General features: G+C 33.6%; 2 protein-coding genes across 2 annotated transcripts in view; one reads left to right on the top strand and one right to left on the bottom strand.

Moving 5' to 3' along the window:
• Cc2d2a (coiled-coil and C2 domain containing 2A) overlaps positions 1 to 7545 on the top strand; it is a 97334-nt gene extending 89789 nt beyond the window's left edge. Inside the window, exons 33-36 of the mRNA XM_026403359.2 lie at positions 1849 to 1971; positions 3347 to 3405; positions 5895 to 6072; positions 7283 to 7545. Of these exons, the coding sequence (XP_026259144.2) occupies positions 1849 to 1971; positions 3347 to 3405; positions 5895 to 6072; positions 7283 to 7471 (549 nt within the window). The 3' untranslated portion in view covers positions 7472 to 7545. The remainder of the gene's footprint in view (positions 1 to 1848; positions 1972 to 3346; positions 3406 to 5894; positions 6073 to 7282) is intronic.
• A 2968-nt stretch (positions 7546 to 10513) lies between these two features.
• The window catches only part of Fbxl5 (F-box and leucine rich repeat protein 5), a 43242-nt gene continuing 26700 nt past the window's right edge, over positions 10514 to 27055 (bottom strand). The window contains exons 10-11 of the mRNA XM_026403315.2: positions 17385 to 17533; positions 10514 to 11295 (exon numbers count right to left, since the gene is read on the bottom strand). Coding sequence (XP_026259100.1) covers positions 11219 to 11295; positions 17385 to 17533 — 226 coding nt within the window. The 3' untranslated portion in view covers positions 10514 to 11218. The remainder of the gene's footprint in view (positions 11296 to 17384; positions 17534 to 27055) is intronic.

Below are 27055 nucleotides of genomic sequence, written 5' to 3'. Positions count from 1 at the left end.
TTCCCAGGAGTACACCTATTATTATTAACTATGATGCTATATGTAAAACAATAGGTGTGATCCTGGGAGAAATCTAAATACAAGTATTCTGGGTCCCATGTAAAAAATAAAAGTCCCTCTCAGGTTCCAGCCTCAAGCCCACTCTCCTCCCAGGCATAGCCTTTTAATACCCGCTGCTCTTATCCTCATCTGCTTTCTCCACCTTGCTCACTCCTTGACAGTCACTTTGTTCTCCATCAAACACATCGAGCACACTTTGCCTGCCGGTGTGCTCCCTCCCCTTATTAGATATCTTTGTAAATTTTTCCCTTTTTTTTTTAATTTTTGCATTTCTGATTGGAGGTCACTTTTGTAGGGAGGACTTCCTTGTCCACATTAAAAGTTCATGTTCCTGCCTGTTTGTTTCTCCAAAGCCTTCATAGTTATTGCCACATTGATAACAACAAAAACACATTCCCAACCTAAATAGCTTCAAACATTTATTCTCATGGGTCTGTGAGTCAGCTGCGAGGGCTGTGTTAATGGAGGGAAGGCTGGGCAGCTTGGCTTCTCACTGCAGACCTCTGAGTAGCAGGGAACAGCTCTGCTTCATGTGCTTATTCTGGAACTTGGGAAGAGCGCAAATGGGCAAGCAGGAACACACAAAGCCTTTTTTATTTTTACATACTGATAAACATTTATTTGAGTTTATTTTTCTGAAACCTATTTACACACAAAGCCTTTGAAATGTAGACTGACACTTCCATTCCAGTCTACTGGTCAAAAGTCAAGGGGCAGGGAAGGCTGTTTTGTCCCTTACAGTGGAAGGATCTTAACAGTAACATGAAAAAGGATATGACAATGGGACTAGGGATCACTCTTCCACCTCATTGTCGTGTGGTACCCCAGGTATTACTTGTTGATTTGTTTGCTGTAACATCCCCTTAGACCCATGAGGGTAGAGATCATTCACTACTCTATCCCCCATGACTAAGCAGGTACTGGTTAAATATGTTGAGTGAACATTGAATTAAATACTTAAATACATTGCATGAACAAACTGACCACTCATGCAATCACTTAATACCATGACTACATGCTAGGAGCTCTGCTAGATGCTAAAGGTATTATAGTGAATAAGGGACACAGCCAATGTCCTCAGGCAATAAGTGTGGTGAGGACATGGATGAATAGATAGGCAATCAGAAACAATGATAAATAATAAAAAGAGCTAACAACTATTGAGCATTTACGGCATACCAGGCATTGTTGTAAGAGGTGCAGATGAATTAACTTATTGAAACTGCTCAACCTTCTGAGATTATTACTGTTTTTATCCCTCTTTTATGGAGGAGTAAACTGTGACACACAGAAGTTACATAAACCATCCAAGATCACACAGTTGTAGATGTTGCAAGCAAAATTCCAACACAAGTGATCTTGCTTGTGACAAGATCAACATGACAAGTGTCATCTCAGAAACTATGAGTGGCATGGAAACAAAGAAGTTGCCAAACAACTCAATTAGGAGGCTTTCCAGAAAGGGCACTGTCAGGAAAGTCTAGTCTGTGTTCTAAAAGTGTTCATGTTTCTTACCATCAGGAACTACCTTATTTCACCAAACCTATAATCAATAGTAAGGTGCACCCAACTTCAGATATTAAAAAAAAATGTGAAAAATGGCCAATGATAACTGTGAAGCCCTGATTGTAAAATGGGTACAATTTTTAAATCACAAAATGACAAAAGGGGCAGCCTGTGGAACACCTGGTGTCTCTGCTGCCCCTCTGTAATCATACACACATACATGTATGGGCGTGAACATATGTTATCTGCTAACCTATATGCTCATGTAATTGTCTTTTTTAGATTTGGTTTAATATTCAACAATATGATTCTCCACTAAGGATAAATTTTGATGTCACCAAGCCCAAGCTGTGGAAATCTTTTTTTTCAAGAAGCCTTCCATATCCTGGCCTTTCCAGTGTTCAGGTATTATTCTTTTATTAAGACTTATGAGGCTAGGGCTGTAGCTCAGTGGCAGAGTGCTTGCCTAACTTGTGGGAGGCACTGGGTTCAATCCTTAGCACCACAGAAAAACAAATAAATAACCGCATTCTGTCCATCTACAACTACCAAAAAAACAGACTTATGGATAAGAGATTAAGGGATATGAAATCATTATACCAAGATAACTAGGTTCTTCTTGGCCCTCAATTTTATTCCTAGGTATTTAGAACAGAAAATTTGCTTTACAGACTATTTGAGCCAAATTCACACTAAGAAACACACGTTTACATATATGAGACAACTAGTAAACACATTTTAGACATGTATAAGAAAAAGTTATGATATAAAAAGCCCCACAACACAAAGCACCACAAAATATATTCGACTTAATTTTTTTAAGTACTGGTCTCAATTTACTAGATTGATTTCACAACTATGCCAATGAAATGTGAAGTCAAATTGCAGGTCCAGTCTACTAAAAGGCTCATTTACTCAAGAGAGTGCTGGCTTGTAAGTGGTAAGCATGGGCATTGTTCACTAAAAGTTTTGTTTCATTTGATAGCTAGATATGTTATGCATTACTAGGTTTGTGAGGTAAAACATAAGTAGTTTTACTGTGGCACAAATTTTTGGAAAAAATTGAAAATCTTTGCCCTAGAGAAATTCTGCCATATGTCAGAAAGTGAAATACAAGATTTTTCATAGCAACAGGGTTTAAAATAGTTTAAGAACTAGAATGATAAAAGATAAATTATAGTACATTATAGAATATTTTGTAGTAATTAAATCAGTCAACATTAATGAATCTTATTAAGCACTCTAAATATGTTTGCCATTATCCCTAATACACTGAAAGAAAAAGCAATATTCATAAATTATTAAAGTTCAGAATACATGCAAAACAACATAATATGTTGATTAGGAGTACTTGTGTCTACAGTTAAATCACAAACACATAGTATTAATTTGCCCATTTCATTTATTACAATGTAAGTGCCATTAAGACAGATTTTTATTCATGGCTATATCCCTGTTTTTCCATGACCTGGGAAAGTGCCTGGCAACAGTAGGTACTCAGTATCTGTTGAATGCAAGAATGTTAAAAGACAAATGCAGGTCAGTTACTTCTGTTATGAGAAAGAATAGAATGAAATTGAGAAGGAACTTCAGAGCACTTTAATTACTAAGGTGGATCATAGGCCCATTGGCATCCCTTATACTATTCTCTATTTCCAGTAAGACATTCATGTCTGAAATTTCATTATTAAAAAAAAATAAAGTTGTAAATTTAGAAAAGGAAAGTACACCTATTAAACTTAGTGTAGGTGATTTCTCCCATTTCTGAACTCTCTTATAGCCTGAAGAGCTGATTTATCAACGCACCGACAAAGCAGCAGCAGCTGAGCTCCAAGACAGGTAACATAATGTTCCTAAATTCACATGTAATCTGCCACTAGAAGTGTAATACCAAACTTTAACAACTCTCAGCCTGGATTAATATGAAATAATTAAGGCAAGTAAACTTTAATTCATGTTTACAGATACCAAGTATACATGTGATCTTTAAATCCCTGGGTCAAAATCAGGTTTTAGCATCAGCATTGTGAGAGACAGAAGTGAATACCATTAACACATAGTTCTCCAAAGACCTTACCTCAGGTTAGGGCTTACTATCATGTTTTTATGGGTCCTGTTGAGACATATCATAATCCTCAGCTTAAATAATGCCTCTTGGTCCAATGGAACTTCAGCTTGTGGAACTTCAGCTAGTTTATGACCCTAATCCACGGAGAAGGTCAGTAAGAGCTTATAAGAGTCTCTATAATTGCATTCACCTTGTAAAACAGAATGTATTCTCCCAGTTTTATAAATGCAGAAACCAAAGTTCAGAGTAGCCCACGTATTCATTAAGTGTTTTTTTTTTTTAAAGAGAGAGTGAGAGAGGAGAGAAAGAGAGAGAGAGAGAGAATTTTTAATATTTTATTTTTTAGTTCTCGGCAGACACAACATCTTTGTTGGTATGTGGTGCTGAGGATCGAACCCGGGCCGCACGAACGCCAGGCGAGCGCGCTACCGCTTGAGCCACATCCCCAGCCCTTCATTAAGTGTTAAAGGGGGTCAGAGGTTTCTGTGTGCCATTTCCATTAGATACAAGTGATGTGAAGAGCATGTTAAGTTACACAGATTAAATGAGACTCCTTTTAAAAAATTATTACTAGAAAATAATAATTTACTCCCAGTTTCTCTATAAAACCTTATTTGGGATCCCCATCTAGAACCACTAATTCCTACCTGTTTCTTCTAATAGCTTCATTATACTGCTGATCAGTCCCAAGTCACTTATTTCTCTAATATCAAAGTGTTGGGAGCTGGGGTTGTAGCTTAGTAGTAGAGCACTATCCTAGCATGTGTGAGGTGCTGGGTTCAATTCTCAGCACCATATATAGTAATTAATTAATTAATTAAAATAAATAAAGGTCCATTGACAACTATAAAAATAGTTACATAAAAAAATATCAAAGTGCTTAGCTGAACTCATCATACCTGAACTCAGACCAAATTGAACCCCAAAACAAAATTTATTCAGTGCCAAAAAAAAAAGTTACTCTATGACTCCTGAGCAATGGGAAGTAGCTAGAACTCCAAGTCTGCACTTGGTTAGAAGATATACAGGAGGCCTTAAAAATCAGCCTTGTTTCAATTTGAACCTAAGCTCTCATCTTACTTCAAAAACATGCCCCCATGAATAGATGACACTATCCCCTACTTCACAGGGTTATTGCTGGGATTCTATAAAAATGTATAAAAAGCACTTACCACCATACCTGGTAAATAATGGCTCAATAAATGGTAGCCATTTTCCTTCATTCTGTTTAAGCATCTTATGGATTCAATATATACATTAAAAATGTCTGCACTTTATGTGTGTGTATGGCTTACTATCATGTTATTATGGGTTATATATTATATATACTATATAGTTATTAGATATTATGTTGTTATATTGTTATAATGTGTATTATACATAACATTGTTTTATATATATACACAGGCGTGCATATACACTCATACATATATCAAATGGGGTGAAGGTATAGCTCAGTGGTAATGTGCAAGGTCCTGAGTTTGGTCCCCAGCACCTCCAATAAAATAAAGTTGCAAATATAATAAAAATTTAGTTGCAATAATGCTTGTACTTTGAAGCAGTTGTAAGGCAATTTCAAAAAAAAAATTATCATCATGAATAACAGTTACTGCGGATACAATCAATATGATAATCAATATGAGGCATTAACAGCCTTACAACTATTTGAAGTTTTAAACATAAGCTCCCTTATGTCTGAGTCTAACTTATCTGTCTGTATAAACCAATACAATTAATTAGTTATTTGAACTCAACACATTCTGCCCGAGAACGTGTTCTTAGTCCAGAGTTTTACTCAGTGACTAATCCACTTTGGCCTTCACACTGTTTATCCAACAAATCTTAGTTATGTAACTGCCTTACAGGTTTTTTATCCAGCTATAGATAATGAACACATGGCATTATCAATAGGCAGTAAAGAGGAAGACATATTGTCTATAAGAATTTAGCAGAGAAAAATAATCAGTGTAAAACCATGTATTGTATTTAGGTAGCTTTCATTCAGCTATTTTCAAGCATCTGTTGTGGCCCTTAGGATATAATATGCTTCCTGTTTATAGGTCCATTTCCCAGCCCAACAATACATAATCTGTATGGACAAGGATCGCCTGTGTTAAATTTTAAATCCCAGGGATTAGCCCACAAGTTACAAACTACATCTAGTGAACACCACCACACACAAAAGGTTACATAATCACACACATTAAAAAAAAAAAAAAGAATAAGTCACCAAAAAATAAAATTTATTTTTTATAAACAGGATTGAAAAAATACTAAAAGAAAAAATCATGGACTGGAGGCCACGCCATCTTACGAGGTGGAATAGGTACTGTACCTCCACACTGCGCCACTTCTTGCCTTTGTTGGAAAGAAGTCAAGGAGAAGATGTAGAAGATGACCACAGAGCAGAACTACTGAAACAGCTAGGAGACTACAGGGTAAGCACAAATGGCTTGTCAACTTACCCCGTGGATTCCCAATTTCATATCAGAAATTAACCCAATAATGGGATTATGAAATCAAAAGCAATATATTGCTTCTCCAAGTACTTATATAAAGTAGCATAGACTAAAATATGTAATTTAAGTTTTAAACCTCAGTAATTAAATAACAAAATGCCTCTGTAATACTACAAGACCATATTTTTTTGTAACAGGGATGTATGAAAAATACTTATGAAATACATCATGAATATTAAATAAAATGAAAACATCTGGCTAAATATTATATTCAAATGTGCATAAAGGTGAAAATAAATACTCTAGATCAGTTTTATAAAGGACATGGTTTTACACTGATTACTTTTCCATGCTAAGTTCTTATTAACAGATAATATGTAGGTCATGATGTCATTTGGACAGTTTTTCTGTTCAGCTATATGTTAACAATATAGAAAACAGGGAGGGAGTGCTTAATACCTGTTGTTGTTTATAGTATGGTATAGTATTACTATTCCTCTTTACTGCCTATTTATTGCCTATCTATAGCTGGATAACAAAACCTGTAAGGCAGTTACAAAACTAAGATAACTTTGTTGGGTAAACAGTGTGAATGAAGGTCAAAGTGGATTAGTCACTGAGTAAAACTCAGGACTAAGGACAGGTTCTCAGGCAGAATGTGTTATTTGAACTTAACAAAATCTAAACAGGGTCAAACAGAAAATTTACTGGCTTAATTAGGTTAAACTTAATAGGTATGAGGTCACACACCTGAAAATACCTGTACATGCTGTTCAGGATGAGAGCATCTCTGTACTACTATTTCTAGCACGTTTCCCAAGGCTCACTTTGATCTCATGCCCATTCCCCTAGATTAATCTTTGGGATGAGACTGAAGTGCACTGACTAACCTAGGTCTGAGGAATTGCATGGATTACTATGCAAACTAGGAACAATTACCAAGAGGGAAAGGAATGGGCAAGAATGGGTGACAAACAGGTATCTTATATGCTAATATACTATAAACAACAACAGGTATTAAGCACTCCCTCCCTGTTCTGTATTGTTAACATACAGCTGAACAGAAAAACTGTCCAAATGACATCATGACCCACAAGACTTACTGTATTAAGAAATACATGGGGGGAAACACTGAAATCTTCAAACATCACTAACTACAAATGTTCTTGTTTTTTCTTTTCTATCTCAGTTCTCTGGATTTCCCCTTCATATGCCCTATTCTGAAGTGAAGCCTTTAATTGAAGCTGTGTATAGCACTGGAGTACATAATATAGATGTTCCTAATGTTGAGTTTGCTTTAGCTGTATATATCCACCCATATCCCAAAAATGTTTTGTCTGTTTGGATCTACGTTGCCTCCCTTATACGCAACAGGTAATTTTTTCATTGAGAATTCTGCATCATGTAAAACTTACAATTAGCATATGAGAACATTTTTCATTATATTGATCATACCAGAGGAATAAAATATTATTTTCAAATAATGGAATAAACTTTATTATCTTTTCTCACACTGTGTAAAAATAAGCATTTTTACTAGTAGTCTATTTTATCTCTACCACTGTGATCTTAAATTCAACTGAGATTACCCACAGGAGGGTACACTATGGTCTCGGGCCTGTGCTTTTTGTACTTGCTTATCTTCTGTTTGGAAAATGCTTCTCCTTTGTCTGTCCAACAGAATGTTAACCATATTTCTAAGACGCAGAAAAACAATACTTCACCACTTTTCTGGGGGAAGAAGTAACAATTATACACTATCAGTACTATCAGTATTTTTTAATGTTAAATATTCCATGTTACCCTATAGAAGTACTGAGCAGGAACACACATGTACAAATTCACACATTTATACTCACTGAAACAAGACAGTACTGGGGGTAGGAGTAATATAAATATTCATAAAAGAGGTAGTAATTTAAAATAAAACGTACACTGGGGTTTAATGGTAGAGCACTTGCTTTAGCATGAGCAAGGTCCAGGGTTGGATGCCCAGCATCTCAAAACAAAGAACAAAACCCTCAGATATTGCTGTGGACTTGTGTGCACCCTGCTGCAACTCATGTTAGGAACCCTAATCCATAAGGGAAGGGTATTTGGAGTGAAGCCTCTAGGAGATAACTGGGCATGAGGGCAGAGCCTTTATGATAGCTTTAGTGCTCTTTTTTTAAGAGATGGGAAAGGGCTTGCTCTCTATCCTCTTTTTCTTCTCCTTCTCTCTGCCATGTGAAGATACAAAAAGATGACTTTCTACAATAAAAAAATTGTCCACAACAGACATAGTATCTGCTTGGCCTCACAGATCTTGGGAGGATCCCAGCCTCCAGAACTAAGAAATAAATGTATGTTGTGTGAGCCACCCAGTCCATAGTTTTCTGTTATACCAGCCCACATGAAGGCAAACATATTCATATAAAATTAATCCATTAAAAGGACTTAATGTTGCTGGAAACAAAATAGAAATATGTAAAGCAGGATTCTTGACAACAGCACTGACTTTCAGGGCCATGTAACCATTTGTTATAGAAGCTGTGTAGTGTAAGACATCATCAGTATCACTGACCTCCACCTACCAGATGCCAGTTGGAGCCCTTCCCTCAGCCAAGTAATTAAAAAAAAAAAAAAAAAAAAAAATCCTGAAATGGCCTCTACATCCTCTGAGACAAATGGCCTCCAATTGAGAACTATTTATACAGCTCTCACTTTAAAAATAAATAAATAAATCCATAAAGTCAGAGGGGACAAAGTTAAGGAACAACTTTTAACTTGGCTTTATCAGTGATCCTCTATCAAGCTATACTGTAATTGTATGTTGACATAGCTTTGCTATCTCTAATATGAATTCTTCAGGGGACAGTTCCATGACTGACTATAACAGCTAACAATAAAACAATACAGAAACAGAATGGCATACCAGTAAAGAGCAGAAAGTATGGATAAACCCTAGTTCTGCCATTTATTAGCTGGGTTCCATGGGCAGGTTAGTTTACTTTCTCCATATGTAAGATGGGAATAATCCCATTACCACTCCACAGCATGTGTAAAGACTGCACAAGTTAATGCACAGAGAACACTTAGCACGCTGCCGGGCATTAAGTACCTAGTATCTGTTCAGGCGCCACAAGGTCCTTCACATAACTGTTGCATTTTCTTCTGAGATCACAAAATCTAAGACAAGTTTGAACCAAGTTTACAGTGTTTCACCAAACATGAACTATCCACTTCAGTTAATAATGAAAAACAGGATAATGTATAAAAATTAAATGCAGATTCAACTATGGCCCCATGCAACTGTGTGGGGAAGAAGTGGTAGAAAGAGTTAGATTTGATCAGACAGTATGCTGACATATTGAAACCAGTTTGGCTCAAGATAACCAAAATGGTTTGCTAACATCAAGCAGCATAAAACAAAGCAAAAATGAAGTATGTGAATTACTTAGAATCCCTGGGAAACTAGCAGCTCAAAGTTAATTAATTTATCAAAGATAACATTTAAGCCAAGTTCTGAAACATCATTTAACCATGATTTTTTCCCCATAAAGATTATTTAAAAATTTCCCTCAAAAATATTGCTGTCTGATTACACAAGAGATAAACCCAAGCCCTTCCTTGATGACTCAGGAGAATCCTTGCAGATATTCAATTTTATCATTCAACCCGTGTAAATATAGAAGATGAAGTATTGGGCAAGATGAGACTTACTCCAAAAGATTTCTCAGTTTTGTCTTCTCAAAGTAGTCCCTGATGCCAACTTCTCAAATAAACGTTATTAATACTCAGGGAAATAAAAATACAGTAACTACGAAGCCAGCAACCTTACAAAATAAAACTTTCCTTTGTGTTTTCTTCAAGTGTTAATTGAATTAAAAAGCACCTGTAAATTCTTATTATACTCAATAAAAGATTTTTTTCTTCATCTTTAGACAGCACAAAAAGTTTGTGTTTTTTTTTTTTTTCCTGAGTGTAAAGGGAAATCTGTCTTTCTGTAGTGTGTATTTGTCCTACTCCCAAAACAAAAAATGCCAAAGGCCACAAAGATCCTGACTACAATTACTTCTTTTCTTCTTCCCAGTTTTATTTTAAAAAAGTGGCATGGCACTCTTTTCTTCTTCATGACATAAAATTAAACAAGGATGACATAAAATGGACCTAATATGTGCCTTTCTGAATGGTAGGTCTCACTTTCACAATCTTTTTACAAAAAGCAATTAAGATAAAAATATAGATTCAAATTTTGACTACTGAATGACTCATCTCAAAAAGAAAATTCAAGTCAATAATACTCAGTGTCTATAAAATTGTCAGGATCATGAAACACAAAAGACAAAATATTTAATACTATATTTAATACTATTTTATACTAACATTAATCTGGAGTGAGATCTAAAATAAAATCACAACACAAAAGATATTACTTGGTAAAATCCTCAAAGTAGATTTTATTTATACATTTCTTTAAACGATTGTGGAATTTTTAAAAATCCCTCCCAAATTTGACAATATATGGGCAGCAGTGGGAACCAGGGGTCTTGGAAGAAAGCAAATACAAATAGACTGGTGCTCTTCTAGCTCACTGAGCTAACACCAAAAAGCCAATTTATTCTACAACCTTAAAGAATCTCCTATGTGGGTATGTTTGAATTGGCCCTCTGATAATTGTTCAAATAAACAAAAATGTTACAGAAGAGAGATTCATTTCCAAAAAGTGTGGTCTTTGAAAATAAAATTTCAGAAATGTGTATCTGAAAAGATCTGCAGAGCTTAGTACAGTGTTTCTATGAAGGGATAACCCCAGTGACTTTAAAACTAAAAATAACCTAAAAAATACTTTAAATGGCATAGCATTAGTGACATTCTTTTCAAAGCATTCCATTTAAAAGAAATCAAATAAGACTGCTCTCACCCTTATGAAAAAACCTAACCCCTTGCTAAAACAAAGATGTATTTTGCAAGAGAAACACTGTACAATTCACTGGTAAATTAAGATTTCTGAAGTTGTGATAAATGAGGCCAAAACAAGACACAATCAAAAGGGATGGTTAACACAAGAAATGTGCTATAAGTAAAGTGCATGAAAGGAAGCCTGCTCAGCTAAATGAAGTCGACAAAGGTCAGAAGTCAAGGGTCATTCGCCAGAGCGGCAGCAGGCTCGAAAACCACACTGCAAGTTCTGGCATCCACTGGCGGTGTCAGCATGAGGACCTGTATGAAAACAGAGAAATGTGAAAGGAGGAATTTCTAGAGATCATATAATAGTTTTTCTTATGAAGTAGCTAAGAAGTTTGTTCTCCTAGCAGTACACTGATATCACAGAAGTAAATCTTATACAGAAAAATCTTATTCAGAAAAAAATTGCCAATAGCAGCTTGACTTTTCTTTCATGGTCCAAAAGGCAAATTGAGGAAGGTAAAGAAATAATTCTTTGGCAACAATCTTACAAACCAAAAACCCAAGAAGAAAAGGAGACAATCTCTAGAAATAAAACTGTCAGGCTCATTTAAAGACATTCTTATACTCTGAACATCTTTCCTAGAAATGTAATTAAGGCAAAAACAACTTCATCTTTATGTAAAAAGTCAGCTAAAGAATCCAGTATTGAGCAATGAGTATCATATTCCAAGTTTAAAACAAAATATACTAGAGAGACATAGACTTAATATGTTTTTCATATTTTTATTTAACATTTGTAGCAAGAAAAAAAATCATGTTAGAGTTAGATTAAATTATTTTCCAAAATTTGAGGATATAATGAGTAACCAAACACCTAAGACATAATAAAAAACTGTGATTCACTTACAAAGAAGAGTAATAAAATATTTGTGGATAATTATCCCAGTCACACTATGCTACCCAGACACTAGATAAAAGATCCATTAAGGAACACAGCTGAGAATTAGAAAATAACAAAAAAGTTTCACAGCACATATTCAAATGTAAAGCACTCTGTATAAATGACAGGTTTCATAAAGGCAGGCAAATGTGGAAGAGTTATTTCAACTATATTGAAGTCTTTCAGGATGTCTGCACCATGAACAAAAAACAATTAATTAGTTCTTTATGTAGCCATTATGACAACCAAAATATTTATAATGATACTATAAAGATCAAAAAATGAAAAAAAGTACATGAAATATAACTTTACATTGGAGGAACATAGCAAATGGATTGTAAGTGAAAAATTATAAAACGCTGGAAGGATACCTAGATTAACTTAGAAATGTATTCTTTAAATTTTATTTATTTTAGTTGTTGATGGACCTTTATTTTTTATTTATATGCAGTGCTGAGAATCAAGTCCAGTGCCTCACATACTCGAGGCAAGCACTCTACCACTGAGCTACAACCTCAGCCCCTAGAAATGTATTTTAAATTTGTACTGTTTTGTTTTTTTAAAGTAGATTTCAACAAGACTACTATGCTAATACTACTATAATAAAGTAATTCCTTGCAACTGAACATATATAACTTCCCCTTCCATTCCAAAGAGGCATACACAAAAGAAAAGGGATATATATAGTCACTAAAGTGTAATGTTCAAACATTTCACTATGGAATAAGTTTCACAATGTATCTTTAAGAAATAGTGAACTTTTTTACACATCTGTGTAGGATATCAACAGCTTATGACTTCACTTATTTTTAAATATTTATACTTAATTTTAATATTGACATGATGTCTAGGATTAGTTTCAAATTAACAGGGGAAGCACATATGGGAATAAGTAATGGCACAGATGAAAAAAGGCTGGCCACGGCTTTATAACTGCAGAAGCTAACGGTACATTTAGAATCATTATATTACTCTGTTTATATGTTTTAAATTATTCCACAGTTACTTTAAGTATGAAATTAGATCACTACAAGTCATTTTTATTTCTTCAAAATAAAAATCTTCCCTTTTGAAAGTTAAATGTGTCAAATATTTAAAATTTACAAAGCATTTTTTGTTAATATTATTTTCTCTGAAAATAAGGTACATTGTGAAGCCAACTTAACCACAAAGTCAAGATAATTTTTTTTAGTAATGCCCCAGTAAGGAATGTTATAGTTTGAAACTCTTTACTCGCTGTCAAGTATTTGCCCAGTTTTCCCTCTGAATATGTTTCAGCTTACCTACCATGCATCACTCAGACCCCCATATTTCTTTGTCTTTGTGCAACCTTTCTATGGTTATAGCTTTGCCTATCAACCATCTAGTACCTTTCTCCAAGATCAAAGCCCTGCCTCACTTACCATCTCCCTGCCTTGACACTTAATCTGTACACAAATTTTTAATTGCTAATTTTTGCCAAATTATGTCTGACTATGATTTTATCAGTATATAATTCTATCCTCAGCTTTTAAGGGAGAAATATGAGACAATGAGACTCAATTTTCCAAGCTAAAACACCCCAAAATTCTTCAAAATGTCTATATTTTTAAAAGAGACTGGCTCTTTCTATGTTGATCAGGTTGGCCCCAAACTCCTCAGCTCAAGAAAGCCTCCAACCTCAGCGTCCCAAACAGGTAGGACTATAGTATTGTCAGCTGCACTTATCTATGTTCCCCCCCTCGTTTTTTTAATGGCAGAAAGTTAAAGAAGAAATTTCATACTGAATCCAACAGTGGAAAAATCAGAAACAATGGCTGGAAGCAAAGTTTCAAGGAAAAAATGTAAACAGAAGCCTCCATGGGGCAATGGGACCAAGAAAACTATTCTCTTAGAGACTCATGCCTATCCAGACACTAGAGAGCTGTACCACTCTATCCCAAAGATACAAGGGCCTAGCATCCTCAGTTTCCACCCTGTCTACCTGGGTCACTTCGCCCTTAAAGTCTAAGGCATGGTGGGGGGAAAAGGAAGAATAAGGTAAACATAAAAATCTGTGCCCCGGATTAAGTGAAATGCCAACACAGTTGTGATGTCAGCTCATCACAAAACAAAATTCTTGCTGATAATAATATAAAATGCACCAATTCCTTACTATATGTACTAGAATATATTTCAGTGAAATCCTAAATGATAAAGAGAGGAAATTAATATACTGGTGTTTTCAAATGTAAAAGTAGGCTCTATCTTGGGAATCTTATAGGTACATAATCACTAACATGTTAAATGCCTCATAATTACAAAAGCATCATAAGGTCATTAACAGAGTAGTTATTGATATCTGATCCTAATGATCCATGAAAGTAATAGTATTTTCCAAAGCATTTTACTGTGAAGATCAAAGTAAAAGTGAAGACAACCTCTGTTTAAAACCTAGTCTCAAACTGTAGAAAACAGGGAAGAATAGCAATTCCCAAAGCAAGGGACTGCTGAGAAAAGAAAACACATGGACAACAGAAAAAGTAAGGCAGCATCAAAAAGAAATATAACTAGGATACACTGAACTGTCAAGTACCTCAGCTAACTATACTTGAGAGATACTAACAATTCTAATGAGAGTTCCCTTAAAATATCTGACTCATCCAGGGCAAATTTCCAACCTCTTTGTAGGAGAAAATCAAAATGGTTATAATATATAGGGCTTAACTACATAAAGAATAACATTATTTAATGATTATGCATGAAGTAAAATCTAAAATGTGTGGCAAAGAATAATTTTTGGAAGAAAACATTTTAAATATTAGATGAAGGTAGCTATTATTTCCCAAAATTTTTACTACAGAATGGATTTATCTTTCCTAGGTTTTAAGTACTATAACTTATGCTAGACATCTGCACTTACCTTCACTTACCTTTAATTCCTCTTTAACTTAAGTTAGAAATGTAAGAAAGCAAATCATCTGAAACTGTATCACCTCCAGAACTATGAGCTAATCTATCTTAATTCATAAACTATACATACATTGAAATGCGAATCAGTCTATTTGCTATCATTTTTCAAATGTTCTTCAGAGCTCTAAATTATGCCTTTCCAATTAACACTTCTTAAAAGATAAAGAATTTTGTAGGTGTTATGGCTAAGAATCTTTTAAATTCAAACTAATTAACAGATTTAAAAGCCATGAAGAATCACTGGAAGAACTGAATTTTGCATCTTATAGCAGTACTTTTAATTTTGTTAGAGTAGTTATTGCTTGAATATCTGATAACAATCTTCAAAATTTGCTAGTGCTAGTGCTTAGGAAACAGACCATTCTGCTTTAATTATCACTTACTGATATGAATAATGTTTATCAATATTCTTTTAGCTACTTACAGATTTTAACAAAATATAATTTTGGTTAAAAGTTATTTTCAAATATTTAAAATATGATCTGTCACCTAAATGTTTTCGTGTTATTCTATAACATTATATCTTAAAACACACTGGCTGCTTTCAGAAATAGTAAATAAAAAGCTCCTCTCCTGCATTTACTAAAATAATTACTGTATAAGCTGAGCTGTTTTAAAAGACACTGTGTCAAGACATCTTGCAAAATGAATACAATTCCAATACTTTCTAGTCACCCTGTGAGCTAGATTTCCATTTCTCCCAAGTCATGCTTTAACAAGTCATAAAAGAAAATTTAAATCTGAACAATTCAAGCACTACCATTTCCTTTCTTATCTTCCAAAGTCAATCATTTGTTGAAAAAATTACCAACCATTTATAAAATTTTTTTCACTGAACAGAAACAATATAGCAGCTACTTTGGAACATTATAGTAGTTATATATTCAAAGCAAGTTAAGATAAAAAGAATATTGACACAGCACAGAAGACTTTAAGCATTAAATATATCCTATCATCTAAATTATTTCAAGAAGTTTAAAAAGGCATAAACACAAAAAGGCAGATAATAAAAATTAACTGAAACCTAATACTTCACAACTCCAAACATTTATATAGCCAAAAATAAATGTAACAAATAAGGTTGTGAGATTTATTCCCAACCCCTGAATAAAGTGTTTTTCTTACAAGAAATAACTGCTTACTGATTATTTTGATGATATGCCCTACAAGTAGAAAGTACATTGAAGCTTCAATGACATAACTTTGTTTATATTAAAAAAAAAATCCCTTCTCAACCCCTTTTTGTCCACAAAGGTAACTGCTTCGTCACATCAACATACTCTGCTTTGATAGGCTTAGCAAGCTGCAACAAAAATAACATCATTTTTACGGCTTCTTGATTGTATACTAAAGCAAAAGAGAGCAAAGATATGCTCCAACTTAATGCTAAATATCAAGAACTCCATATCTGGCAAAACAATGTGATTCCAGGAATAGAAGAACTAAAATTCCCATCTCTTATATATAAGAAAAAAGTAATTTCTGAGGAATAGCAACTTGTTAACTCCTCTACTTTGTCACTACTCTCTCTAGTTTTCCTGGCTCCTGTCAATTGTTCTGTGTGAGAAAAACTCAGTTGATCTTCCTGATCTATTACAATGAACTGGGTTCTCAAAGGCAACAGTATGTGGTATAAAAAGATAGGTTAATAGCAGAATCTGAGTGATCTAAATTTTCTTCCAGTTATAAACATAGGAGGTTCACTTGTTTATTAATAATTGAAGGGCAGCTTTTTATGCTTCTGGGAAATTCAGCCTCTACCAATGATGTATCAGTGCCAAAATGGCACTGGGTATATATTAAACAGGCCCACTATAGGGTAGGATAGGCTTCAAACAAACAAATTATGAAATATTTATCTGATGACATTTAAAAGTAGGTTCAGGAATCAATTTCCAAAATACTATGAAAACTTCAGTCATATCTAAAGCATCTCAGCATTTTCTCAACCCCATATACTATGCCCCTGTCAATCTTCACTGAAATTTACCTGGAACCAGACCCTGAATTCCTAAAGAGTTGATATTGCTAAGGCCCTCCTTAATATATTAGACTAAATAAATCTGTCTTACAAGAAAAATGAGTGTATCATCAGTGAATCTAAAAAAATCAGTGTAAGTTTTAGATACACTAAGAAATCAGTGTACCTAAAACATCAATACCTCTAAATTGTTAGTGAAAGCTACAATACCAGAGGAATTTTCAAATTTTTATAAGAATTTTAGTATTTCTACAATAACTTACATTTGTAAATAATTAATCTATTATATGCATCAAAAGCCTAGCAGAACAGATACTTGAAACATCTATCTCACAAGAAAAACTTACCTTTCTAGAAGTTAATTAATGAAAATCTGTGATTGTTTAAAATGTTATCAAATTTAAAGGACTAAATCTGAAAGTATAACAATTTGAGTAATTAGGAATCTACAAATAGAAACCGTAAAATAGAAACCATAAAAAGTATCAGAATGGCTAGAATTTAAAAAATTAATTCCTTCAAAATTATCTCATTGTTAAAATGCATTACCGTTAATGTTGTCACAGTAGTAAAAGTATTCATCATTTAGAGAAGGACATGCTGAGACCAAATCCTGAAGGCCTGCACCAGTTACAGTAAGACAGCCAGAGAGATTAAGGTGCTCCAAGTAAGGCAGCCCTCCTCCCAGAGTCAAAACCCTATAAAGGAAATGGTTTGACAATTAGATCCGTTAAAATGCTTATGCTCCTGGTCCACTGAACCACTAGTTCAGCAAACCTTTCAACTTGGGAACAAGAAAATTTAAGAATTTCTGTAAAACACTTGATAACTAACCTAATCATAGGTAGGAATACATTTAGCTCAGAAAAACTCTATAGGTTTTTCCTAAAGAAATTCAATTAAAGAATCTATGAAACTTTTCTTTATAAGAACATTGCATCAGCTCTTATAGGAAGGAAGTACTGAACCCTGGGATTGTAATGTTCTTTTTACCAGATTGCCTAAGTAAGTAAAAAGTATCAAAAAACAATTTTTTTTTCTGAAGATCACTGAAGTTTTAAACCTAATGACCGTATTACAGTTCCTCAAAAAATTACATTTAGTATATAACCTGGTGTTTCTCTTCTAGGTACTTACCCAATATAAAAACTTATACATGACTATTCACAGCAGCATTATCCATACAGCCAAAAATTTTAAATGACTCAAAAGACCATTAGTTAATACATAGATATACAAAATGTGGCATATCCATACATTAAATGTTATGTAGCCCAAAGTACTGACACATGTTATGAGATGCATGGACCTTGAAAACATGATGCTAAGTGAAAAAAGCAAACACAAAATGATACACATTATATGATTCCATTAATATTATCATTCCAAAATAAATCCACAGAAAAAGAAGGCAGGGCTTCTTTTGCCACGGGCTGAGAGCAAGGGAGAATGGGAGTGACTGCTAATAAGTACTAGGTTTCTTTCTGGGATACTAAAAGTACCTAGTATTCAGTACTTCATAAAAAACTAAAACCCACTAAATTTTATACTTTTAAAAAGGGGTTAATTTTAAGGCATATGAATTACATATCAATTAAAAAATCTACTAGCATAACGTACAGGAATATAAACATTCATATAAATAGAATAAAATGAAAGAGTACTAAAACAAGAGTAGTAAAGCCAAAACATATATTAAGAACAAAACTAAGGGGCTGGGGTTGTGGCTCAGTGGTAGAGCGCTTGCCTAGCACCTGCAAAACGCTGGGTTTGATCCTTAGCACCACATAAAAATAAATAAATAAAATAAAGGCACATATATATATAAAAAGGAACAAAACTAAGAATATCAGTATTCCGTATAATAATTATTGAACAATATTACAACAGGAAAAATTGAGAAATGTGGAAAAAGGAAAGAGAAAATTAAGAAACTAACAATACAATGAATTTAGTAAAAAATAACAACAACATTATGCAGGTATAGAGAAATTAGGAAGTATGTAAACACTTGAGATTGAGAAGAGTACATTTTACAATCAAGTGCATACGGAACATATGAGAATTTTGCCTTAGGAAGTATCTGGGAGTACTGAGAGTTCTGTGAACGCACGTTTAAAAGAGGAAATCAATATGTTTTTGATCTTACATTTTGGCTTTAAAGAACTTTTCTGTTTTCACATCATAGATTGCTACCATCTCCATAGATTAAGTTAACAGCAGCAGCAGTTCAGAAACTCCATGGTTTGACAGGACCACAGTATTAGAAATAATAAGAAAATACGGGTTTAAAGTTTAATAATTTTTCTTTCTTTCTTTCTTTCTTTTTTTTTTTTTGGTTCTGAGAATTCAATGCTGGGGTTCCATCCTTAGTACTTTCTATTTATTTATTTATTTATTTTTAAAATTCTGATACAGTGTCTCACCAAGTTGCTGAGGCTGGCCTTGAATTTGTGATCCTCCTGCCTCCTGAGTCACTGGGATTACAGGCATTGCCACTGCACCAGGGTTTGTTCCTCACCACCACCACCCAAAATGGAACAGTTCATAAAATTAAAATATTCAGTTCAAAAAATGGCATACAAGCTCTCAAGAGGTTTCTCAATGCAAGACAAACTGCATGGGGTATAGAATTTCATATTACACATACACTTGAGTAAGGGATTTGTGCAGCCACTGGCTTTACTGATCTTAGTAAGAAATCAAACCAGTAAAAAAGTAAACAGCAATTATAATATCATATGATGAATGCTCGCCTGGGAATATGTAGAAGGGCCTTGGGAGATCAGAAAAGGTTTCCCAAAAGTGACATAAACTGTGATAGAAATGCAATAAATGAACAGAAATCAATAATGAGATGTTACAGAGCAAATACAGCTAAACATAAACTTTATGAACTTAATGAAGTCATTAATTTTAAGAAACTCAGTGAGATACAAGAGAAAACAGGGACAATTCAATGAAATCAGGAAAAGCAATTTATTATCTAATAAGAAATTCAACAGACACAGGTATTACAAAAAAAAAAAGAAGAAGAAGAAGAACAACCAACAAACAAATCTTGGAATTAAAGAACTCAATGAATGAAATAAAAACAAAAGAGAGCTTCAACAGCAGAACAGATCAAGCAAAAGAAACAATCTGAATTTAAAGAAAGGTATTTTGAAATTACCTAGTAAGGAGGGGTGGCAATGAAAAACAGTGATGACAACCTATGAGACTTATGTTACACCATAAAGTCATTAATTGAGCAAATAATCACATTATGACAGTTACAAAAAGAAGAGAGACAAAAGAGACAAAGGTAAAGAAAGTTTATTTAATGAAATAATTACTTAAAATGTCCAAATCTTAGAAAAGATATGGATATCCAGCTGCATGAAGCTCAAAAATGTCTAGATATTTAATTGAAATAAGTGCTGTACATGGCACAGTTTAATTAAACTGTCAAAAGTAAAAGACAAAGAATTTTAAAAGCAGTAAGAAGAAAAGTCAGGCCACATGTAAGGAAATCCTCATTATGCTATCAGCAGATTTCTCTGTAGAAACTTGGTAGGCCAGGAGATGATGAGATATGATGAGATGAGATGAGATGGATGAGATGAGATGAGATGAGATGAGGGGAGGGGAGGGGAAGGGGGAGGGGAGGGGGAGGGGAGAGGGAGGGGGAGGGAGAGAGGAAGGAAGGAAGGAAGGAAGGAAGGAAGGAAGGAAGGAAGGAAGGAAGGAAGGAAGGAAGGAAGGAGAGAGAGAGAAAGAAAGAGAAAGAAAGAAAGAGAGAGAGAGAGAGAGAGAGAGAGAGAGAGAGAGAGAGAGAGAAAGAAAGAAAGAAAGAAAGAAAGAAAGAAAGAAAGAAAGAAAGAAAGAAAGAAAGAAAGAAAGAAAGACAGACAGACATGTAGGAAGTAAATTGTGGGCTGGGGTTGTAGCTCAGTGGTAGAGCACTTTGTCTCACATAAAAATAAATAAAAGTACTATGTCCATATACAACTAAAAATATTTTTTTAAAAAGTAAAATGTGACATCAAAAATATAGATTGTGAGGCAAAAGGTAAAAGTCTAGAGTTCATGTATACAACTGAAGTTGTTAAAATGATCTATCAGAACTGTAAGGTGTTTTATGCAAGCCTTATGGTAAACACAGAGCAACCAACTATAACATACATAAACAGTCAAGAGAAAGGAATCAAAACAGCACTACAAAAATCTCCAAATTACAAAGATAAATAATAAGAATTTTTAAAAAATTAACAAAATGGCAATAATGACTTCTTATCTATCCATAATAACAATGGATTTAAATGGATCAAGTTCTCCAATTAAAGACAGAGTAGATAAATGGGTTGAAAAAGACCCAACTATAGGCTGCCTAAAAGAGACTACCACTAGGCTTAAGGAGAACATGGGCTGAAAATGAAAGTATGAAAGAAGAAATTCCATACAAATGATAACCAAAAGAAAGCAAGGGTGGCTATATTTAATTAGCTACAATAGAGTTCTAGCTAAGGAGATAAAAAGGTCATTATTTAATGATAAAAGAACTCAATTAAGAGGACAAAACAACTGTAACATATATATGTACCCAATATTGAAGCACTCAATTATACAAAACAAATGGTAGAGGACATGAAGGACGAAACAGTAATGTAATAATAGTAAAAAAAACTCCCAATACCTATTTTTAACAACAGATGAACAAGCCAGACAAAAAATTAATAAGGAAAGACTAGAATCAAACTTTACTTTAGACAAAATTTGCCTGATATTTAAAGACCTCGCCATTTGAAAGCTTCAGTATACACACATTCTTCTCTAACACACATGGAATACTTTTGTGGATAGACCAGACCATATGGTAGGCAACAAAACAAATCTTTAACAAAAGACAAAAGACAACAAAAACACAACATACCAAAACTTATGGGATACAGTAAAAGCAGTTGTAAAAGGAAAATTTAGTGCAAGAAATGCTACGTTAAAAATAGAAATAGGCTAAAGAAATAGTCTAACATTACATCTTAAGGCACTAAAAAAAAGAACAAACTAAGTCCAAAGTTAAAAGAAAGAAGGAAATAATAAAAACCAGGACACACATAAATCAAACAGAGAAACAAAGTTCACAAAAACAAAATTCACAGAACCAAGAGTTGGATTTTTGAAAAAATAAAATCAGCAAACCCTTCGCTATTTCAAAGAAAGAGACTTGAATATATACAATAGAAAATGAGTGTTTCACTTCCTCAGAAATGAAAAGGATTCTAACAGACTATTTTGAATAATTATGTACCAACAAATTCAATAACCTAGAACAAGTTGATAAAGACCTAGAAAAATGAAACCTGCCAAAGATGAACTGATAAGAATTAGAAGGCCTGGATACATAGTAATATAAAGATAGATGTAGTAATTAAAACACCCCCCATGGGCTGAGGTTGTGGTTCAGTGGTAGAGTGCTCACCTAGCATGAGTGAGGCACTGGGTTCAATCCTCAGCACCACATAAAAGTAAAATAAAGATATTGTGTCCACCTCTAACTAAAATATAAGTGTTTTTTTAAAAACAAAACAAAACAAAACAAAACACCCTCAACAAAGAAAATCCCAGGAACAGATAGATAGCTCTACAGTTGCATTGGCTATATAGTTAGTTGCATTCTATTAAACTTTCAAACACCAATACTTTCTAAACTCTTCAAACAAAACAAAACAAAAAAAACCACATCAAAGGCAGAGCTGAAGCAGGTACCTGCTAACATACTTTACAAAGCCAGCACTGCCTAATACTTAAACCAAAGACATGACAAGAAAAGTAAACTACAAGTGAATGTCTGTAAATGAACATAGATAGAAACAGCACATCAAATTTAAACAGTGATCAAGTGAGATTTATCCCTGGCATGCAAGGCTAGTTTAAAGTAAGTAAATCAATAACGTGATGCATCATGTTAACAGAATGAAAGACATAAACTACACGATCGTATCAACTGACACTGAAAAGCACTCAATGAAGTTCTACATGCTTTCTTGAATAAAACTTTTAACTGTTTAGGTACAAAAGGAAAGTTCCTCAATAAAACAAGGGCCATTTGTGGGGAGAAAAAGTCTCAGCTAACATTGTAATCAATGGAGAGGAAGTGAAAGCTTTTCCTCTAAGATCTGTACAAAGCAGGACATTCACTCTCACCATTATATCTTACACAATACCAGAAGTACAATCACAAGCAATTACACAAGAAATAAAGTGTCCCCTCTCAAAAAAGAAAAATAACTACCTACCTACATACATACACCACACCCACAACAGCAGAATACACATTCTTCTAAAGTGTACATGGAACATTCTCTAGAATGAACCATATGTTGGGCTAAAAAAGGCTTAATAAGATTAAAATCACATAAAGTATTTTTTCTAATCACAATGGTATAAAATTACAAAGCAATTATCAGAAGGAAAATGAAATATAATTAATATGTGAAAGTTAAAGAATACATTATACAACCAATGAATTAAAGAAGAAATCATAAAGAAATTGATACAAAAGAAAACAGAAAAACATACAAAAGCTTCTGAGATGCAGGAAAAGCAGGTCATAGAAGGAAATTTATAGGGGTCAATGCCAACATTAAATAAGGAAGTTAGGGGGCTGGGGATATAATACAGCTCAGTTAGTAGAGTGCTTGCCCTGTATGCACAAAGCCCTGGGTTCAATCCAAGAAAGAAAGAAAGGAAGGAAGGAAGGAAGGAAGGAAGGAAGGAAGGAAGGAAGGAAGGAAGGGAGGGAGGGAGGGAGGGAGGGAGGGAGGGAGGGAGGGAAAGGGAAAAGGAAAGAAAGAAAAGAAACAAAAGAAAGTTGGGAACCTAACTGTATAGCTTCAAGAATTAGAGAAAGAAGTACAAGCCCAGAGCCAGCAGAGAAAAGGTAATAATAAAGATTAGAGCAAAGACAAAACAGAGAATACAAAAATCAGTGTACTAAAAAAATTAATAGAACCAAGAGCTGAGTCTTTGACATTAAAAAAAAAAAAGATGAAGCTTCAGCTAGATTAAAAGAAGACACAAATTAAACAACTTAGAAATGTGAGCACATTATTACCAATTTTACAGACTTTTAAAAAAATTGCCAGATAATACTACTAACAACTGTATATATAGGATTACCTACACAAAATAGACAAATTTCAAGAAAACTGACTAGGAAAAGTACTAAAAACTGACTTAAAGCAGAAACGGAAAATCTGAACAGATTTATAACAAGCAAGAACAACAAATCAGTTATTGAAGATGCCAAACCAGATAGCTTCAATGATGAACTCTACTAAATATTTAAGAATTGATACCAACCCTTATCAAATTTTACCAAAATACTGAAGATGACTTCCTACTCTATGAGGTCAGCATTGCTCAAAGACACAAAAAGAAAACTACAAGGCCATGTATACAGATGCAAAATTCCCCAACAAAATACTAGAAAACTGAAATTTATTGAAAGGATTATATACCATGACCAAGGGGTTTTATCAATTTCAACATACGAAAATCTGTCAACATAATACATACTATATTACTACAGGAGGAAAACATATGATCATCTCAATTGATTCAGAAAAAGCATATTATAAAGGTCAGATATGAAAACAAACATAATGGTCAATTGTGAAAGATTAAGGCTTTTTCCCTAAGATTAAAAACAAGATTAAGAATACTCATTACTGCCACTTCTATTTAACTTAATACTGGAAGTTCCAGCCAGAGTGATTAGACAAGAAATAAAAGGCATCCAAATGGGAAAGGAAGATGCAAAATCATCTCTTTACAGATAATACCATTTTATATATGGAAAATCCTAAAAGATTACACAGAAAGCCTGCTAGAACTAATAAAGTTAATTCATCATGATAGCAGAATACAGAATAAACACACATCTGGAAAAACCAAGAAAATAAGTCAATTTATAATAGCACCAAAGAAAATACTTAGAAACTAACCAAGTGTGAAAGATTTGTGCAATGAAAATGATAACAATGCTGAAAGAAATTTAAAATGGTCTAAATAGATACAAAGACAGTCATGTTCATACATTGGAACACTTAATATTGCTGTCATTATTATTAATGAATAACCAAAAGGATCTACAGATTAGCAGTCCCTATCAAAATCCAAAGGACATTCTTTACAAAAATAGAAAAATCGACCCTAAAATTCATAAGGAACCTCCAAGGACATCAGATAGCCAAACAGTCTTGAAAAAGAAGAAGATTCACACACACTTCTCAATTTCAAAATTGACTACAAAGCTATGATAATCAAAAGTGATGGCATTTCTATTTAGCATAATACTGGAAATTTTAGCCAGAACAATTAGACAAGAAAAAAGAAATCAAAGGCATCCAAATTGCAAAGTGAGAAGTAAAATGAACTTTGTTGGTAAATGACATGATCTTATATTTGAAAACCCCAAAGAATTCATTTAAAAAATGTTAGAGGTAATGAATAAATTCAGCAAAATAAGAGAATATAAATTCAACACACAAAAATCAGTTTTATTTCTATATACTAGCAATGAACAATATGAAAAGGAAATTAAGAAAACAATTCCATTTACAACAGTATCAAAAAATATAAAATAATTAGGAATAAAAATCACCATGGATTTATACACTGAAAACTACAAAAGATTGCTGAATAAAATTAAAACAATGACTCAAACATTTGTATGCTAGTGTTTACAGCAACACTACTCATAATAGCCTATAGGTAGGAGGAGAAACTAGTATCCACAAACAGATGAATGGATAAACAAAACATAATAAAAAATACAGGAATATTATTCAATTACAAAAAAAAAGAATAAAAGTCCTGACACATGCTATAATATGAATGGAACCTTGAAACATGCTAAGTGAAATAAGCCAGACTAAAAATGAACAAGTATATGATTCCACTCTAAGAGGGTTCAAAAGAAGGTTGAAAAGAGACTACTTTCTTATCAAAATTCAAGATTTATTCCATTTCTAATGAAAATCACAAAATAGAATATTAAGACCACATGCAATTCTGACTTCATTCTAATTTAAAACCTTGATTGTCAACCTACACTTTTACAGTTATGCTTTTAGCAAGCACCACATAATTAACTTGCCACAACTCATTCCACTTATCCCTGAATAAAACTCAGTGACCAATGCAAAGAGATACAGTGACCGTTCCTAATTAGTATACCTCAATGTTTCTGTTCCCAAAAGTTTAGATGTATGCTTCCATTAGTTGTATTTTTTTTCTCAAACTAGAGAAACCAGTTGTACTTAGTACTATATTACTATAAGTGGTTAATTGAAACATTTTTTAATCTAATATAGTGAATACAAAAAGAGGTAAACTCTAAATCTGTATTTTATTTCCTTAGACTCTTCCCAGGAAATGTATACAAAATACACTAACTTTATCTAGATCTTTATTCAAAAGATGCTTTTTTCCCAAAAGTTTCTCTGCTTCATAAAACAATGGAGAAGCATTCTGTATTCTCTATCCTGTAATCCTATATTGTTTTTCTTTAGAATATTTTATTTATTTTATGTTTACTATCTATTTCTACCATTAGACTGTAAACTTCATTGAGGCAGGAAATTTGTCTCCTTTATTCTGGATCCCTAGCAATTAGAACAGGGCAAGAGCAGGCACTCAGTAAATGCCTAAATAATTTCAAAGGAGTGCTTTAAGGTAATTAAAAAGAGAATCTGAACTCAAGAGTGCAGACTATCTTAAAAGCAAAAATCCTCATCAAACTCATGAAAATCCTCAGGAAGAAAAACAATTTGACTTTTTTTTTTTTTTTTTGTACTAGGGATTGAACCCTGAGGCATTCAACCACTGAGCCACATCCCCAGCCCTTTACTGTATTTTATTTTATTTAGAGATAGGTCTCACTGAGTTTCTTAGGGCCTTGCTAAACTGCTGAAGCTGGCTCTGAACTCTCAATCCTCCTGCCTCTGGAGCTCCTGGGATTACAGGCATGTGCCACCATGCTTGATCTTAAGTATATTTTTTGATGCTAGGGAGTATTAGCACAAAATTAGGTTTGTGCTAAGTAAATTTTTCATATCTGAAATATGTGAACATCTCTCTCCTGAAGAGAAATACATAATCAATTTTCCAAAGGCTCATGTCAAAGATCAAACAATTAATACATAGCAGTTACTGCTTAGTGAAAATGTATCCTGCAT

The sequence above is a fragment of the Urocitellus parryii genome, chromosome 10, assembly GCF_045843805.1.
Source record: "Urocitellus parryii isolate mUroPar1 chromosome 10, mUroPar1.hap1, whole genome shotgun sequence".
Classification (NCBI taxonomy): domain Eukaryota; kingdom Metazoa; phylum Chordata; class Mammalia; order Rodentia; family Sciuridae; genus Urocitellus; species Urocitellus parryii.
Note: the sequence above shows the minus strand (reverse complement) of the source record. Positions and strands in the feature narration are given on the sequence as shown.